The sequence below is a fragment of the Oncorhynchus keta genome, chromosome 12 (assembly GCF_023373465.1).
Source record: "Oncorhynchus keta strain PuntledgeMale-10-30-2019 chromosome 12, Oket_V2, whole genome shotgun sequence".
NCBI lineage: Eukaryota > Metazoa > Chordata > Actinopteri > Salmoniformes > Salmonidae > Oncorhynchus > Oncorhynchus keta.
Window position 1 is genome coordinate 49,902,072 of NC_068432.1, and position 18,808 is coordinate 49,920,879.

Genomic DNA, 18,808 nt, shown 5'->3' on the forward strand with positions numbered 1-18,808 from the left:
CGACTGACCCAGTTTGAGTCTCTGTAACGAGATCTCGACTGATCATGAGATATCCGCAGTAACAGACGCTACAGTAGCTGTAATCATAACTTCTATTTAACTCTCAGACAGTTTGGCTGCTTTCTGGAATCTATGTCCTTGCATTGCAGGTGCAAAGCAAAAATAACATTTTCTTGGTTATCAGAGGAAGATTGCCACCTTTCATGTTGGGCCAGCACTATAGGGAGGTGATGGTTGCAGTCCCCTTTAACAAGGAGGACTGTCTGGTTATCAACCCAACTCCCAGTTTTCATGGCAAGTCACTATTATCAACAGGTTGAGTCACAAATAGCACCCTATTCCCTTCATAATGCACTACTTTTTTACCAGAGCCCCATGGGCCCTTTATAAGCAATAGTGTGCCATTTGAGACGGAGCCTTCATAAAGAGAGGTCTTATGATTCTCCACTTCCCTAGATGATGGGCTGGAGAAAAAAAACCTAAGCTCAATCAATGGAATCTTTGTGGGGTTTTTCATGTGAAGCTTGTTTACTGTGTGTCCCAGCTTACTGGATGTTTCATATGAAGCTTGTTTACTGGTGTCCCAGTTTACTGGATGTTTCATATGAAGCTTGTTTACTGGTGTCCCAACTTACTGGATGTTTCATATGAAGCTTGTTTACTGGTGTCCCAGTTTACTGGATGTTTCATATGAAGCTTGTTTACTGGTGTCCCAGTTTACTGGATGTTTCATATGAAGCTTGTTTACTGGTGTCCCAGTTTACTGGATGTTTCATATGAAGCTTGTTTACTGGTGTCCCAGTTTACTGGATGTTTCATATGAAGCTTGTTTACTTGAGTTCCATCCCTTCTGGATATTTTATGTAACTGATCTGATTTGTGTGTCATGCCCTGCTAGATGGTTCAGGTAAAGTAATATCAAACATAAAGCTTTTGGGGCGGCAGGGTAGCCTATTGGTTAGAGCGTTGGACTAGTAACCGGAAGGTTGCAAGTTCAAATCCCAGAGCTGACAAGGTACAAATCTGTCGTTCTGCCCCTGAACAGGCAGTTAACCCACTGTTCCTAGGCCATCATTGAAAATAAGAATTTGTTCTTAACTGACTTGCCTAGTAAAATAAAGGTAAAAAAAAAACATTTAAATTCAAAATGCAAAGCAGCAGCTGTACTGTCAGGTCTTGTGCTTGATATCGTAGACATGGTTGCTCTTCTCCATGAAAGAAGCATCTTCCCCTCTTTCCACATATTACATTACATCATTTTGTTTCATTCATGAGAAGTAGGCTATTTTATTTTAAGAAACACCTGCAAATTAATGTTTGTATCCTATTATCTATTCTTCCAGGCTGAATCACATCCGGCCGTGATTGGGAGTCCCATAGGGCGGCGCATAATTGGCCCAGCGTCGGCCGGGGAAGGCCGTCATTTGTAAATAAGAATTAGTTCTTTAATTGACGGTGCCTCTTTAAATAACGGTTACACACACACACCTCTTCTGAGGTAACAGCCAGTCACACATTATGTTTTGCCCACTTGACAAGACCGTTATGTCTTGCTGGTTTCATAACCACGTCTTTATAACAATTCAATAACGATGGACAGGAATCAGTTCAACCATTTAATGTGCTCAGTCTCAACGCACATTACCCATGATACTCTTTGTCTATACAACTACGGTAAGTAGTCTCTCAATCTTTCTGTCTCTCTTAATCTTTCTCTCTCAGCTCTCTCTCAGCTCTCTCTCAATCTTTCTGTCTCTCCTAATCTTTCTCTCTCCCTCTCCTAATCTTTCTCTCTCAGCTCTCTCTCTCCCTCTCCTAGTCTTTCTCTCTCAGCTCTCTCTCTCTTTCTCTCTGGTCCTTCTCTATCACCTCAACACTGTTTCATACTTGCAGGACATAAAAACAATGTAAAATATTCCAAGGACAACCTGGTGTACGAGGAGATAAAGCTGAGGTTTCCAGGCCAATACAAACAATAGCTATTCTCTTCCTGCCCCGTTGTGAGCTTCCATTGGATAACCAGACCTCTACCAGAGCGTCATTATCAGTTGTACCAGTACAGCCTCCTCCTCTGCCAACTGAAGAACACCTAGTTCTTCCTTCATTACTGAACATAGTCAAATTCATTTATTGCCACAAAACCACAAGTTGGTGTTATTTGCTCTGATAGTTGCATAGAGGCCAGACTGACCACCATCTTTCCAAAAATGTATTTTGCGCACTTTGTGATGATGCTGGTGCTCTTTGGTTGTTCTCTGGGGAAATCTTTTGTCCTCCAGTCCTCGGAGAAGGAACCCGCTGCAGCTACTGGCTCTGCCGTCCTTCACCCCGACAGGTTAGTAGTATCACCTCTCGCTGGAGCGACATCACTGGATAGTCAGAAGGTCATAGAGGACACATCAACTCTGGAAATAATTCCAAAAAATGTAATTTTTAAAATTTAATTCAAAATGGCGTTTTTGGTTAAATAATCAGTCCGTCCAGCCAACACAGAAACTTAGTATGTTCTCATTGTGCCAATCCCTGACATAAACTATTTTCTAAATTCCATGCCCAGTTCTACAGGTCATCAAGACTTGAAATAGCCAACCATATATCCAGTGTTAGGCTATTTTAAATCTTGATGACCCATACAGCTGCACCAGGTTATATCATGAATTACAAGGTCACCGTTGATAAATGCTTGCTGAGGCCTCGTGAAATGAGCCGGGTGTTGTATGAGAGGTTTACTTGGCTGCATCTAGATTTGAGAGAGCTGACCTTACAGTTTTAAGTGTAACATTGTGTTCTCCCCAGGCACGAACAAAACTATAAATCTTTCTTACATGACAACATTCAAGGCATAGAGACAGAGCAACGCTGTCTGCAACACTCCAGAGACAGTGTTGCTGACAGCGCTGTTCTTCTATCTTTAGACATAGAGCCGATCCACCTCGAATAGAGATTGTGAGAACAAACTGCCTGAAAAAAAGTATGGTCTCTGGTTATAGATTTTTACAACGCATGCTTTGGTAACACAGCCAACTTTAGTCTGAGTGAACAAGCTGTTGTAATACTTTACCTAAAGGTTGATCCGGTTGGATTTGTAAAATCATCTTCAGATTAAATCTATTCCATTAAATTACCAACAGTACCGCCAATTTAACAGCATGCCATTAATACCTTGATTGAAGTCCATCTAAATATTTCATGCACAAAATGGTGCTTGATGATTCTTTCAGATAATTCTCACAAAATGGTGCTTGATGATTCTTTCAGATAATTCTCACAAAATGGATGCAAGAGATTGAAAAGAACATGGTTCTGCAATCTGAAGTGTAGCCAGCCAGGACTGTGAATGCCTGAGAGAGAGAAGACAGGTGGCTGCGTTCCATTGCTAACATTACAATCTCCTTCTCTCTGTTGCGGTCAAAGGCAATAGGAGGCCCACGGGCCAAATTTATTTTGTCTTACCAAAGATGTCTTAGTAAAAATTATAAATATATATATTTTTTTTTTAATTACCGGGAATTGTTTTAAAAAATTGCCAGGAATTGTGTTTAAAAAAATGTCACCAGGAATTGTTTTCTAAAGTATTTTCATGACCATATACTGAAAATAAAAATAAATACTAAAATAAAAAGACAACTGGAATGCTACAAATATTTTATCGTCAGAAAATAAGCAAATTAAGTTTCAATTGACTGTTTGACGTATAAACTCGATTTGATTTGCAATAAACTAATTTGTCTGTTCCGTGTGCAGGTGCCATGGAGAGTTGTTGAATGACATCAGAAAGACTCTTATTGGAGCCCTCAACCTGCAGCAGGAGCCCCAGGTGACGGCAGACAGACTGACTGCCATCAGAGAGCAATGGAAGACCGCATTCTCTGCCATCTCTCACAAGATCCAGGACAAAGCAGGTAGACACATTTTTGGGAGAGGCAATAGAACTCCAGGATCCCACTTAATTTAGATAGTATGACCCTCTGATCTACTATATTAGACTAACACACGGTACACACACGTACATTATAATATTGTTGAACAGTGGTATCATACATTTTGTATTGTAGATATGTGGTGGTGTGACAGTGTTATATGATGTACTGTTTTATTTTATTTATTTTATGTGTGATATAAGTGTCTTAATGTGTCTGGACTCCAGGAAGAGTAGCTGCTGTCTTGGCAGGAACTACTGGGGATCCCTAATAAACCCCAGGAAGAGTAGCTGCTGCCTTGGCAGGAACTAATGGGGATCCCTAATAAACCCCAGGGAGAGTAACTGCTAATAGTGATCCATAATAAACACAAATACACAATACAAATACTTTCAGATAGTTTGTTGATAATTTGACCATCTTTTGATAAGCAACTGCCTGCTAAGGTTACGGTTCGGCATGGGCTAGTTTTAGAATTAGGATAAAGGTCACGGTATGGGTTACGTTTAGAATTAGGGTAAGGGTTAGGGTATGGGTTACGTTTAGAATTAGGGTAAGGGTTAGGGTATGGGTTACGTTTAGAATTAGGGTAAGGGTTAGGGTATGGGTTACGTTTAGAATTAGGGTAAGGGTTAGGGTATGGGTTACGTTTAGAATTAGGGTAAGGGTTAGGGTATGGCTTAAGTTTAGAATTAGTGTAAGGGTATGGGTTAAGTTTTTAGAAGGGTTAGGGTATGGGTTAAGTTTAGGGTTAGGGTATGGGTTAAGGGTATGGGTTTTAGAATTAGTGTAAGGGTATGGGTTAAGTTTAGAATTAGGGTAAGGGTATGGGTTAAGTTTAGGGTTAGTGGATGTTTAGTTGAAATGTTGTTGACAGTTATTGAACATCTACTGACTAGCTACAAACCATCTACTAAGGACTATCCAAATAAAGTGTTGCCAACTTCAGTGTCAACCAAATTGTAGATAACAGCAGAGGTGAGTAACTTCCAATGCGGAGAGTAAAACCCGGTTCTTCTGACCAAACGTGCAAGTGTGCTAGCCAGTTCGTAATGGGCTTAAGAGGGCTATATGATCGGTGTGCTAGCCAGTTCGTAATGGGCTTAAGAGGGCTATATGATCAGTGTGCTAGCCAGTTCGTAATGGGCTTAAGAGGGCTATATGATCAGTGTGCTAGCCAGTTCGTAATGGGCTTAAGAGGGCTATATGATCAGTGTGCTAGCCAGTTCGTAATGGGCTTAAGAGGGCTATATGATCAGTGTGCTAGCCAATTCGTAATGGGCTTAAGAGGGCTATATGATCATGACATTATTCTGCTTCTAGTATATTTCCTTTCCCTTTCTCCATAGTGGCTTTACCCCAGGCTGAGGCTCCTGCAGCAGACAACAGTAGTGGTCTGAAATGCTGTCCGTTGGCCTCGCAGATCTTCCTGAAAGGTGACCAGCTCTGTTCACACAAATTTAATAAAACACTGTTAATCTATGAAACTTCAATAAAGTGTGTTTTTATTGATTTATATTTTTTAAAAGTTTTTATTTGCGCAACTGCAGACAACAGTAGTGGTCTGAAATGCTGGTTGGCCCGCAGATCTTCCTGAAAGGTGACCAGTGTGTGTGAAACTTCAATAAAGTGTGTTTTTATTGATTTATATTTTTTGTGTGTGTGTGTGTGTGTGTGTGTGTGTGTGTGTGTGTGTGTGTGTGTGTGTGTGTGTGTGTATCTGTGGCCTTCACCATAGCATTTAAGCCTTCTGTGTCGTCTGTCTTCATTTCTCCATTAGATCTTGGCTGGGAGAACTGGGTAATCTACCCTGAGAGTTTCACCTACGTCCAGTGCTCACCCTGCAACTCTCAACCTGACCTGAGCCCCTCGCGCTGCCCATCACACACTCCTCCCGCACAGGACAACCCCTCACAGGTAAAACAACCCTTCATCTTTCTTAAAAAAGGAAAGGCACTTTACTGGTGTGTAGTAGGACATTGTGTGGATTATGATCATGATCAATGTATTAGCGTTATGTGAATAAGCTTACTATAATAGGTTTTTGGCTCGTCCTATTGGATAATTGGATTCTGAGTTGGTCCGCTGCCTTAAGATCCACATCTGGTTTCCATTTTAGTCAGTCCGTAAGTCAAGCACAATGTTCAGTTTAGTTCCTAGAAAAGCAGCAGACCAAATACATAAATCAAAAACAGTCAAATACTTGAAGTTGTCAGCTTGCCTGGGACAGTAGGAAAGTGCAACGTCTTCCCACCCTGCATACCAGTAAAGCTAACACCAACAACAACAAATCAGGCACACATCAAGATGAAGAGAATTTGTCTCAGGTCTGGGAAAACAGCAGGGAAACAGAGTGTCCTGGAGAGACCCCAGGCTGTGCTAGGGGAGATATCAATGTTTTGTCTTGGTATCTGCGGAAACAAGCAGCTCTGTGAGTGAGAAGGACAGCCAGGTGCAAGGTCGATCATGAGGAACATCTTGCAGCCACCTGACTTATCACATTTCTCGCAGTGTTTCAACTTACTGTTAACAGTTTTTTTTAATATACTTTTTATGGAAATGTATTTGGCTAAAAAGTCCCATTCTAAATCCACTAGTATTTCAGCTTAATGACTTTAAATAATGTTTCCATCAGGATAACATTGTACCACCAGTAGGACTGGGACCACCAATGAGACACCAATTTTAGGTTATTGAGGATTTTCTTCAAATGAGGTCACAGATGCTCAAATCTAAGGTCCTTAACCCTTTAAAAAACGTTTACTAAAGGCACATGATTCATAATTTTGCTCATAATGTTATTTCCCTTCATTTAAATTGTTTAACACCAAGTGACACTGGATTTAGACACCAAATTATCAATGGGATCCTCAAATTTGTAACATACTAAAAGGGTGTGATTGCTAAAAAAATATTTATTATAAATTGGGTGGTTCGAGCCCTGAATGCTGATTGGCTGACGGCCATGGTATATCAAACCATATACGTATGACAAACCATGTATTTTTACCCCTCTAATTACATTGGTAACCAGTTTATAATAGCAATAAGGTACCTCGGGCGGTTGTGGTATATGGCCAATATACCACGGCTAATGGCTGTATCCAAGCACTCCCCGTTGCGTCGTGCTTAACAGCCCTTAGCCATGGTATATTGGCCATATACCACAACCCTTCTGACCTTATGGCTTAAATATAGACTCCTCCCTAGATAAATGTATTGTATATGCCAGTGGTTGTCTAGGTAAAAAGAAGGCTACTACAAGTCTTCCAAAAATAGTGAAGACAGCACTTCAACGCCTAAGGTTGTATTCAGGTTACTTACTATATGATACTCTGTTGTTGACTCCTCCCCCTCTCTTTAAACCTAACCTCAGATGGTAACTCCTCCCTCCTCCTCTCTTTAAACCTAACCTCAGATGGTAACTCCTCCCTCCTCCTCTCTTTAACCCTAACCTCAGATGGTAACTCCTCCCTCCTCCTCTCTTTAACCCTAACCCCAGATGGTAACTCCTCCTTCCCCCTCTCGTTAACCCTAACCCCAGATGGTAACTCCTCTCTCCTCCTCTCTTTAACCCTAACCCCAGATGGTAACTCCTCCCTCCCCCTCTCGTTAACCCTAACCCCAGATGGTAACTCCTCCCTCCTCCTCTCTTTAACCCTAACCCCAGATGGTAACTCCTCCCTCCCCCTCTCGTTAACCCTAACCCCAGATGGTAACTCCTCCCTCCCCCTCTCGTTAACCCTAACCCCAGATGGTAACTCCTCCCTCCCCCTCTCTTTAACCCTGACCCCAGTTGTTAACTCCTCCCTCCTCTCTTTAATCCTAACCCCAGATGGTAACTCCTCCCTCCCCCTCTCTTTAACCCTGACCCCAGTTGTTAACTCCTCCCTCCTCTCTTTAATCCTAACCCCAGATGCCGTGCTGCCAGACCACTTCTACAGAGCATGTGCCCTTCCTCTACATGGATGAGTTCAGCACCCTCACCATCTCCTCTGTTCAGCTCACCCGCGCCTGCGGCCCTGGCAACCCCCAGCTGCCAGCTGAGGACTGATCATTGACCAACCCCCACCCCATCCCAGGGAGCCCCCACCCCATTCCAGGGAGCCCACCCAATGCCATCCCAGGGAGTCCCCCTACCCCTTCCCCATATCTATTCTGCTCATGAAATACCTATAGAGTGGACATGGCAACATTGCAACATTCCAGTAATTATCCCAAAATTCCCAGGTTTTCCAGAATTTCCATTTGGAAGATTCCCAGAATCAAGAAGGAAAAGGCAGGAAATACATAATCCTCCAATCAGGAGTTTTGGAAAAATCTGTGAATCTTGGGAAAATTACAGGAACCTTGCAACCTTAAACGTGAAGGTTTTGTCTTACAGCTTTGTTTTGGCACATAGCCTACATTCCTAAATAGATTATGGCTATTTTCTAGTTATTTTCTAGTTAATTTTACGAAACATTTGAATATTGAAATGTGTTCATCTTGAGGAGCATAAAGATAATGGATCATTGTGGCTTCATAAAATCTCTAGACAAGCTCCAATATGAATCCCTGCTCTCCTCTCTTTTCCCAGAAGGGGGATTATTGTAAGCAGTAGCTACATAAAAATAAATATAAATACCTAGAGAATCCTGCACATGCTCAGAAGCTTCGAGACATAAAAATAAAAAGGTCTGAGTAAAATCAGATCTGCAGCCACTCCGTTCTGAAAAACAAAAAACTGACAGCTTTTAGTTCTGGTTGAATAAACGTTGGCAGTCTTGCTTTGATGACATTTCATATGTGCTTTGATGCTATTTTTGACGACGATATTTCACAACCCTGAAGCGCTAGACTGGCAAGGGATTAAAGCAATGCTACTCCATGTTCCCCACAAAAATGTGAACACAGGCTTCCCATGCCAAAAAAAAAACCTCTCAGGGTGGGAAAGCCGACCCAGCACTAGGCAATAACAGCATAGCTCTCATCTAAACAGGCTTCTCCCCGGGCCTCTAACATGCATGGAACCAGTTCTCTACAAAAGTATACAATTTCAAAAAAATAAATTCTGGGTTATGTAAAATAAAGATTCTGATCTCCCCAAACAAAAATCTTGTTCTTATATGTGCTGTGATTTTCCACTCTATTGGGAATTGCCCTCTTGTAAAGCTCCATAGCTCATGTTTGGACAAGTAGAAACCTTTGGCATAGAGATAAATAATAGTGCTGCGGTTTTCACCAAACAAAGCCGATCATTTTCAGTTAAAGACATTTGTTCGGTTGCACATATGGAGTCCAAAAAGTATTTAAGTTTTCTACATTTGCGACTTTAATTGTTATCCCCCAATGCTTCCTATGTGCACCTTTTCGACAATATTGTTGTCTATCAGTCCTAAACTAGGTCCACAGCGTTTTCTGGGTTTGGCAGTTGGATAAATATATACTCTTTTTATATTTTCTTTGAGATACACTAAATAAATGCATTCCTTTTACTTTTACCTCACATTGCCACCTTTTCTCAATGTATTTTCCACCATAATATTTATCACCACGATATGGAATGTACCTGAGGTTGTCACAGCTTCACTAACAAGTTTTGGTTAAAAAAATGTTGTGAAATGTGTTATTGCCATTGATCAAACAGTTTGAGAATTTGTATCAATTATGTCTATTATCTGATTAAATTCTTTAATAAATGCTACTACAAGAATTCTGGATTCCAATTTCATTATTTACAAGATTAAACAGTCAAATATCAGTATATATATATTTTTTTTGCATTGGAGAATTCATACATTTTGACAGCATTTATAAATAGTATCTTCGTTCACTGACATTTTAACACTGCATTTCAAGTGTAACCTAAAAGTGAATAACTATTTATACAGTGACCTCTTAATAGAGGGAGTGATTCATAGCCCCCGGCTGTGGGATCAGTTTGACAGGAAACCTAAATGTACAGGGGGGCGACAAGAGGGGAAACCAGGTTTCTGGGTCGCTGCTTCAGCAATGCAGCACCATCTGTAAAACAGCATCGACATCCTGTTGCGCACTTCTTATTCTGGGTCGTTCCATGAAAATACTGCCTTTTGCGCACTGATATAGAATTTTAAATGCAATTTATATTAAATAAAGTACCATTTTTTAATATGGATCACATGAACAGATCAATAAATCAGATTTGTAATGTAAATAAAGACTTGCTAAAATGCCAAGATGAAGCATTTTGACATTTTCCTTCATGCACCATCTGTGACTTCTAGGAAGACTTTAACCCACTTAACCCCAACATTTCTCCCAAGTTATCACAATCATTGTAAAGCCCTAGTTGGCCTCCCGAGTGACGCAATGGTCTAAGGCACTGCAGTGCTTGAGGCGTCACTACAGATCCGGGTTCGATCCCGGGCTGTGTTGCAGCCAGCTACAACCGGGAGACCCATGAGGTCGACACACAATTGGCCCAGTGTCGTCGTCCAGGTTAGGGGAGGGGTTTGGCTGGCTGGGATGTCCTTGTCCCATTGCGCTCTAGCGACTCCTGTGGGGGGCCGGGCGCCTGCACGCTGACACGGTTGCCAGTTGGACAGTGTTTCCTCTGACACATTGTTGCAACTGGCTTCCGGGTTAAGGGAGCAGTGTGTCAAGAAGCAGTGCGGCTTGGCGGGGTCGTGTTTCGGAGGACACATTGACTGTCGACCTTCGCCTCTCCCGAATCCGTGTGGGAACATCTAATAGTCCAATCAGTGTAAATGCAGATTAGCTGGTTCTACACTTTTTGGCCATTTTGTGGTGGAAAACTGAGCAGGTCAAGCATAACACATCAACCCTGTTATCTATAGATAGACAGGCTAGAATAACACAGCCACCCTGTTACCTATAGATAGACAGGCTAGAATAACACATCAACCCTGTTACCTATAGATAGACAGGCTAGAATAACACATCCACCCTGTTACCTATAGATAGACAGGCTAGAATAACACATCAACCCTGTTACCTATAGATAGACAGGCTAGAATAACACATCAACCCTGTTATCTATAGATAGACAGGCTAGAATAACACATCAACCCTGTTATCTATAGATAGACAGGCTAGAATAACACATCCACCCTGTTACCTATAGATAGACAGGCTAGAATAACACATCAACCCTGTTATCTATAGATAGACAGGCTAGAATAACACATCCACCCTGTTACCTATAGATAGACAGGCTAGAATAACACATCCACCCTGTTATCTATAGATAGACAGGCTAGAATAACACATCCACCCTGTTACCTATAGATAGACAGGCTAGAATAACACATCCACCCTGTTATCTATAGATAGACAGGCTAGAATAACACATCAACCCTGTTACCTATAGATAGACAGGCTAGAATAACACATCCACCCTGTTATCTATAGATAGACAGGCTAGAATAACACATCCACCCTGTTATCTATAGATAGACAGGCTAGAATAACACATCAACCCTGTTATCTATAGATAGACAGGCTAGAATAACACATCAACCCTGTTATCTATAGATAGACAGGCTAGAATAACACATCTACCCTGTTATCTATAGATAGACAGGCTAGATTTCTTTTTACAATTAAATTTTTCTTGTGAAGCTTGCCTTCATCTGCCACTCCCTGTTTCACACAACAAGCTTCCATTCCCCTTGTCACAAAGGGACTTATGGCTGATTTAACATTAACACTGTTACGGTCAACCCTGTTACTTTATTTGGCACTTAATAGGCACTTACTTTAATCTTATTTTATTTTTTGGAGATGGGAATTTTTTTTTTTTTTTTCATTAAGTTGAACGTGCTATTTATGACAGAATGTTAAAATGAGGTGAAATCATTAAAAGAACATTCACTGACTGCCGCTCATCGGATGTGGCTGGGGCTTGCAAATGATCACCGATTACAAATGTAAATCCAGGCGCGAGATGCTCACTTTGAACTATTTAAATAGTTTTTTGAAGCTTGCATTCAACTGCCACTCCCTGTTGCATACAAGTTTCCATTCCCCCTGTCACGAGGGGATTTATGGATAATTTAAGATGACATTGAAACCCATTAGAAAAGGTTTAACTAAAACGATTATAATTGACTCCAAAACTAACTAAAATGAATTAAAAACCATTATGAATTCTGTCTTTTTTTTTCTAACTGTTGGGTAGGCAGGTAAATTCTGCCAGGAGAAGACAATGTTTCAAATCGGCCAAGCATCCCTATTTCTAGCTATTAGTAGCTAACAGGGGGAAAATTGTCTAGGTAGCTACCTTGATCTCCACGCTGATCCTCAACATTGGGGCCCCTCAGTGGTGTGTACTTAGTCCCCTCCTGTATTCCCTGTTCACCCACGACTGTGTGGCCAAGCACAACTCCAACACCATCATTAAGTTTGCTGACGACACAACAGTGGTAGGCCTGGACAACGATGAGACAGCCTATAGGGAGGAGGTCAGAGACCTGGCCTTGTGGTGCCAGGACAAACACCTCTCCCTCAAAGGAGCTGATTGTGGACTACAGGAAAAGGCGGGCCGAACAGGCCCCCATTAACATCAACGGGTCTGAGGTGGAGCGGGTCGAGAGTTTCAATTTCCTTGGTGTCCACATCACCAACAAACTATCATGGTCCAAACACACCAATACAGTCGTGAAGAGGCCACGACAACACCTTTCCCCCCCACAGGAGACTGAAAAGATTTGTCATGGGTCCCCAGATCCTCAAAAAGTTCTATAGCTGCACCATCGAGAGCATCCTGACCTGTTGTATCACCGCCTGGTATGGCAATGGCTCGGCATCTGAGAGTAAAGCATCTGAGAGTAAAGCGCTATGGAGGGTAGTGCGTACGGCCCAGTACATCACTGGGGCCAAGCTTCCTGCCATCCAGGACCTATATGCTAGGCAGTGTCAGAGGAAGGCACAAAAAATTGTCAAAGACTCCAGTCACCAAAGTCATAGAATGCTCTCTCTGCTATCTTACGGCAAATGGTACCGGACCGCCAAGTCTAGGACCAAAAGGCACCGTAACAGGTTCTACCCCCAAGCCATAAGACTGCTGAAAAATTAATCAAATGGCCACGCGGACTGTTTACACTATTTACACCCCCCCCCCCCCTTATTTTTACACTGCTGATAATGGCTGTTTATTATCTATGCATAGTCACTTTACCTGTACCTACATGTACATATTACCTCGACTGACCTGTACCCCCGCACATTGACTCGGTACCAGTACCCCCTGTATATAGACTCGTTATTGTTATTTTATTGTGTTACTTTTTTATATATATACTGGATATATTTTTGTTTATTTAGTCAATTTTTTTCTCTATTTCTTGAAATGCATTGTTGGTAAAGGGCTTGTAACTAAGCCTTTCATGGTAAGGAACAGTCATTGGTCTATTATAATCAGATCACGTGGTGACATCATGACTTGGGCCAAAGGTTCCATCTCACCTGAACAGGCTAAAATCCCAGGGATTTTTTTCAAACAGCTTTTACACAAAATGGGCAGTATTCTAATTTTCACAATTTCCGAGTGTTATTTTGACCTTCTAGTGTGGAAATATTATTTTAAAAAATGAAGGAAAAACACATTTTTAATTGCACTGACCATTTTTTTTTTGTTACACTTCTCAAAAGGCACCGAATTGGTGGAATGACCCAACTGCTATTTCAGCAGCAGTGCCAACATTTGCTTTCTAAACAAATAAAAAAAATTAGGGGGGGAGTGATGAGCAATGAAAATGCTTATTGGATTTTGGATACACGTCCAGAGCTACTACGACACAGCTCAGCACAGCAGCCGCAAGAGGCAGCAGCTCAACTTTTTTTCCTGACTTGACTTTTGGCTGGTTTGGGTCAGAATGGCTAACTACTGGTCTGTTCAGGTTTTCTGTGGTGTTTTATCCACCATGCTCTTGGTCATGGGGGCACTGGATGGTGGGATGGAATGTACAGACAAGGACAGATTACTGACACAGATATCCAAAGATCTGGACCCACCGTCGGAGTGTGTGCTCGGCTGCACTGTACTGACTTACAGAGCCATGCTGGAGACACAAAATATACCTACTGTACGCTTCAAAGACTCTACAGCAGGTGAGAACATGATAGAAATATTCTGTGATGGGCACTAATATGGAAAATCTATATCGATATCAGTTGTATTTTTCAATTCAATATCGATATCAAATTCGGTTTGTAGAAAATACATTGCAACTGTGTGGCTGTTAACTTTTCTGTGAAGTCCAGGCAACTGCTTAAGGATTTTCCATTTGGGAATGTTCTGGTAACATGAACTTTGAATACAATGGGATGCCCATCCAATGTTGGTGGATCACCAGCAGGCAGTCAAGTCAAGAGCAAGTCATGAGTCTGTGAGAGGGTTTTGTTCATGCAGGGACAGTCTTGTATGCGTTTCTTACAGAACAGTGTAGGTTAGCAGGAAGAACAAACCGATTTCACAATATGTCTTGCTCATTTTTGATATCAAACCATATCAAATTATATCAATATCATATTGAATTTTCAATATTGGTGCCCACCCCTAAAAATATTATATTAACCACTATATCACATGATATATCACAGTCTAAGACAATTGCTGAGAGAAAAAAAGCATTCGTTTCTAGAAAACTTATTTTTCTCCTTTGATAAAAAGGATATAGACGATCTGTGGTGCTGTGTGTGGCTCAGTTTGTAGGAGTGTGGGGCTGGAAACTGCTAAGTGGAATATATCATATACCATGCACCATACATGTACTAATCCCCTTTCTCTACAGGTGAGCATGGAGAATACTGCTGGTCCAGGAGAACGAAGTGTAGTCCCGGAGAGAGCCTGCTTCATGCCTACATCGTGTTACCTGTGGATGTGTCACTGGTTAACGAGGAAACCCTTGGATTGAAAGCTACTCTCCCCCACCATAACAACATACTAACTCCTCACCACGGTCCCACGCCACTTTCCAAACTCTGTGGTCTCCGCTTTGACATCACAGACCAGTTCACCATGACAAAGAGATTGCCAACGTTCTGTGTGCAGGTTGTCCCACAGCAGAGCACCTTGGAAAACGGAATTCCTATTAGATGTCCACCTTTCTTGGTGACGATGTGGCAGAGGCTGAATAAGTAACCTACAAAGCAATGGGGGTGAAAAGGACTTGTTAAGCCGACGACCATCCAAAATGTTTAATGGCATCAAGGTTAGTTTGTCAGAATTGTTAGGTAACCCTTCTCCTATTGTAAATGCATCTGGATCTGATAGTCTTGCTTATTTCACAGCTATCTATCTCGTCAGCAACATATTGTATATAACATAGTGTTTCTTCATATATTGATTTAGCAGCGGTCCCCCCCCAAAAAAAAAAAAACAAATATAGAGTGACAAGTTACAATGTATATTTTGTCTTTAGATCCTCGCTACAATTGTCACTGCTGCTGAATAAAACCCTTAGGGAGGACGACGCTGTAACAACTCACAGTAGGTTATATCATGTTTATGGAAAAGAAAAAAGGATGTCCGATTCAAATGGAAAGTTAAAACAACGGATTGTCCGATGAAATACCCAGAACTCTTTGACACAAGACTGTTGACTAAATGGAGTACTTTCAACGATGACTTGAAATGGACTCAGTTTGGAATGAGAAGAACGTGAGGTAAATGTATGGAAGGTGAAAATTAACCGTTGTATTTGATAGATAGATAGATAGATAGATAGATAGATAGATAGATAGATAGATAGATAGATAGATAGATAGATAGATAGATAGATAGATAGATAGATAGATAATATCATTGTTAATATTCTGTATGGATGTATGCTTTTGGGTCGATAGTTGATTCTAGATTGAGATAATATTTCTAATAATATGGATTTGAGGGCTTTGTGTTCATTTGTGCTCTATTGTGTGGAGCAAACATTTGATGGCACATGTGTATATAGAATGTATAAGCTTCTTATAAGAAATATACATGGCTGCTAATTTAAGTGTGTGAACACCAGAAACTGTCCTGAAGCACATTTATTTTTATTTAACTTTTATTATATTTACTTTAACTTCTATTTTTTATTTACTTTAATTTGCTATAACACCACACTAATTGGTTTGATGTAACCTCTGTAAACTGTGAGCTGTACTCGAATGTATTTCCAACCATGTCAAGTATCCACAACATTAAAACAACTTCACATGATTGTGTACGTCTGTGAGCTTGCACAAAAAGAAGGCCATAGTTTGATCTTACCATAACAAATCATTAAAAGTTGAGAGAATTAGGAACTGTTTCAGACCTGGAATAAAAAAAAAATTAAACTTCATCTAGAAGCAAGAAACAGGAAAATGGAGGACAGTTTGCAACAACAGTGGGCGTTACCTTACCACAGCGAGCTGTAGAGAGCATTATATTGACTATAGCTCCCTCTGCTGGCAGAAACACAGTATCATGCATATACCTACATTGCCCTATTTTACTCAGGGTGGCACACTCAGCACATTATGGTCCCCACCAGAGCTGAAATTAAAATTCAAACTTGAAAAAGTATATGTTCAATGACTTCTCAATAGGAGAAGAAGTTATTTGAAATGTTTATTTTTAATTTTTATGTTAAATATAATCCCTTCGTGAATTGACTGCTTTCAATTCCGATAGACCCCAGCCATGATCCCCACTCCCAGCAATGGGACACCATACAGCCACCCACTTATTCCCTGTTATCACATAATTCTACACATTTATCATTCTCTACCCAGCTGAATAGGGAAATTACAATTTGATGTCAAGTATAAGAAAGACTACTGTTTGAGTGTGCAAAACACATAGGAAGATCTAGCATCCACCAAGCTGGCCTCTTTATTGTGGTGCCAGAAAGAATCTTCAGAGAGACTCGTGCCTGGTATGTTTCCCCGAGCTGGCCTCTTTTGATTGTGGAGTTTTCACCAGAGAGGGACATGCAGTGAACCGATGAGGGACATACAGTGAACCGATGAGGGACATGCAGTGAACTGATGAGGGACATGCCATGAACTGATGAGGGACATGCCATGAACTGATGAGGGACATGCAGTGAACTGATGAGGGACATGCAGATGTTGGAACATTGCCTGCAGGGACTTGCTTCTATCCTGCCACAAGAGCATTAGTGAGGCCGGGCACTGATGTTGGTTGATTAGACCTGGCTCGCAGTCAGCGTTTTCAATTAATCTAAAAAGGTGTTCGATGGGGTTGAGGTCAGGGCTCTGTGCAGACTAGTTAAGTTCTTCCACACCGATCTCGACAAACCATTTCTGTATGGACCTCGCTTTGTGCACGAGGGCAATGTCATGCTGAAACAGGAAAGGGAATTCCCCAAACTGTTGCCACAAAGTTGGAAGCACAAAATCATCTAGAATGTCACTGGAACTAAGAGGTCTAGCCCAAACCATGAAAAACAGCCCCAGACCATTATTCCTCCTCCACCAAACTTTACAGTTGTCACTATGCATTGGGGCAGGTAGTGTACTCCTGGCATCCGCCAAACCCAGATTAGTCCGTCGGACTGCCAGATGGTGAAGCGTGATTCATGTGTTTCCTCTGCTCCAGTGTCCAATGGTGGCGCCACTTACACCACTCCAGCCGACGCTTGGCATTGTGCATGGTGATCTTAGGCTCGTGTGCGGCTGTCCAGGATGTCTGGGATGGTGGTTTTGATGTGAGTCATGACCAACCAGCCTTTCAAAGCATTTCATGGCCACAGATGTGAGTGCTAAGGGTTGATAATCAATTAGACAGGTTACCTTGGCGTTCTTGGGCACAGGGACTATGGGGATCTGCTTGGAACATGTAGGTATTACAGACTGGGTCAGGGAGAGGTTGAAAATGTCAGTGAAGACACTTGCCAGCTGGTCAGCGCGTACTCAGAGTATGCGTTCTGGTACTCCAAATGGCCCTGCGGCCTTGTGACTGTTAACCTGTTTAAAGATCTTACTCACATTGGCTACGGAGAGATTGATTACACAGTTGTTTGCCTCGAAGTGAGCATAGAAAACCTCTATGTCGTCTGCTACGCTTACGTCTCTGGGCAGCTCGCGGCTGGGATTCCCTTTGTGATCCATGATAGTTTGCAAGCCCCTGCCACATCCGACGAGCTTCAGAGTCAGTGTAGTAGGATTCTGTTTTACTCCTGTATTGATGCTTTGCCTGTTTGATGGTTTGTCGGAGGGCGTAGCAGGATTTCTTACAAGCGTCCAAATGAGTCTTCTGCTCCTTGAAGGCGGCAGTGTGAAAGATGTTAAGAGATGACAAGCTTCCAAACATTTGGAAAAACGTCCCACCCCCAGTAAACAGAAAGAGACATTGTATAAACACACTGCAGTGTACATGACCTTTGACCCATGGGACCTAATGTAAACAACTGCGGATGCTTTTTGAGAAGTGTAACTTGGGAGATTTTGTTGTTGTTGATTTCACCTATTTTTAACAGTGTAACTTGGGAAGACATGTTTTTTGTGAACTTGTGCTATTTATGACAGAATGTTAAAATGAGGTGAAATCTATTTGATCTTTTTTACCAGGGTTGACCGTAACAGGGTTGACGATCATCTTAAATCATCCATAAATCCCCTTGTGACAGGGGGAATGGAAGCTTGTTGTGTGAAACAGGGAGTGGTCAATGAATGACATCTTCACAAAAAAAAAAGCAATTGCTAAAACATTTCTAAAATGTTTCTAGTCTATCAGGAACAGGGTTGGCGTGTTTTGCTCGACCTGCTCGGTTTTTCCAACACAAAACACCAGATAATGGCCAAACAGAGTAGAACCAGCTCACCTGACTTTGCACCCTGATTTTACTATTAGAATAGTTTTTTTTAAAGTAAGTTTCAATTTTTAATGTCACATGCACAAGTACAGGGAA

The 18,808-nt window shown here is 41.5% G+C and overlaps 1 protein-coding gene across 1 annotated transcript; it reads left to right on the top strand.

Moving 5' to 3' along the window:
* The first annotated feature begins 1,910 nt into the window (after positions 1-1,910).
* On the top strand, positions 1,911-9,615 carry LOC118391579 (uncharacterized). The gene is made up of 5 exons (XM_035783093.2): positions 1,911-2,335; positions 3,745-3,902; positions 5,270-5,356; positions 5,701-5,837; positions 7,837-9,615. The coding sequence occupies exons 1-5, from the start codon at positions 2,208-2,210 to the stop codon at positions 7,972-7,974; spliced, it is 648 nt and encodes a 215-aa protein (XP_035638986.1). The 5' UTR covers positions 1,911-2,207; the 3' UTR covers positions 7,975-9,615.
* Positions 9,616-18,808: the final 9,193 nt, after the last annotated feature.

What these genes read in the sequence shown, in the direction of transcription:
- LOC118391579 (XM_035783093.2), top strand. Translation starts at nt 2,208, where the DNA reads ATGTATTTTGCGCACTTTGTGATGATGCTGGTGCTCTTTGGTTGTTCT. An exon ending in GCCGTCCTTCACCCCGACAG is followed by an intron (nt 2,336 to 3,744) that starts GTTAGTAGTATC and finishes TTCCGTGTGCAG; the next exon opens with GTGCCATGGAGAGTTGTTGA. An exon ending in CACAGGACAACCCCTCACAG is followed by an intron (nt 5,838 to 7,836) that starts GTAAAACAACCC and finishes TCCTAACCCCAG; the next exon opens with ATGCCGTGCTGCCAGACCAC.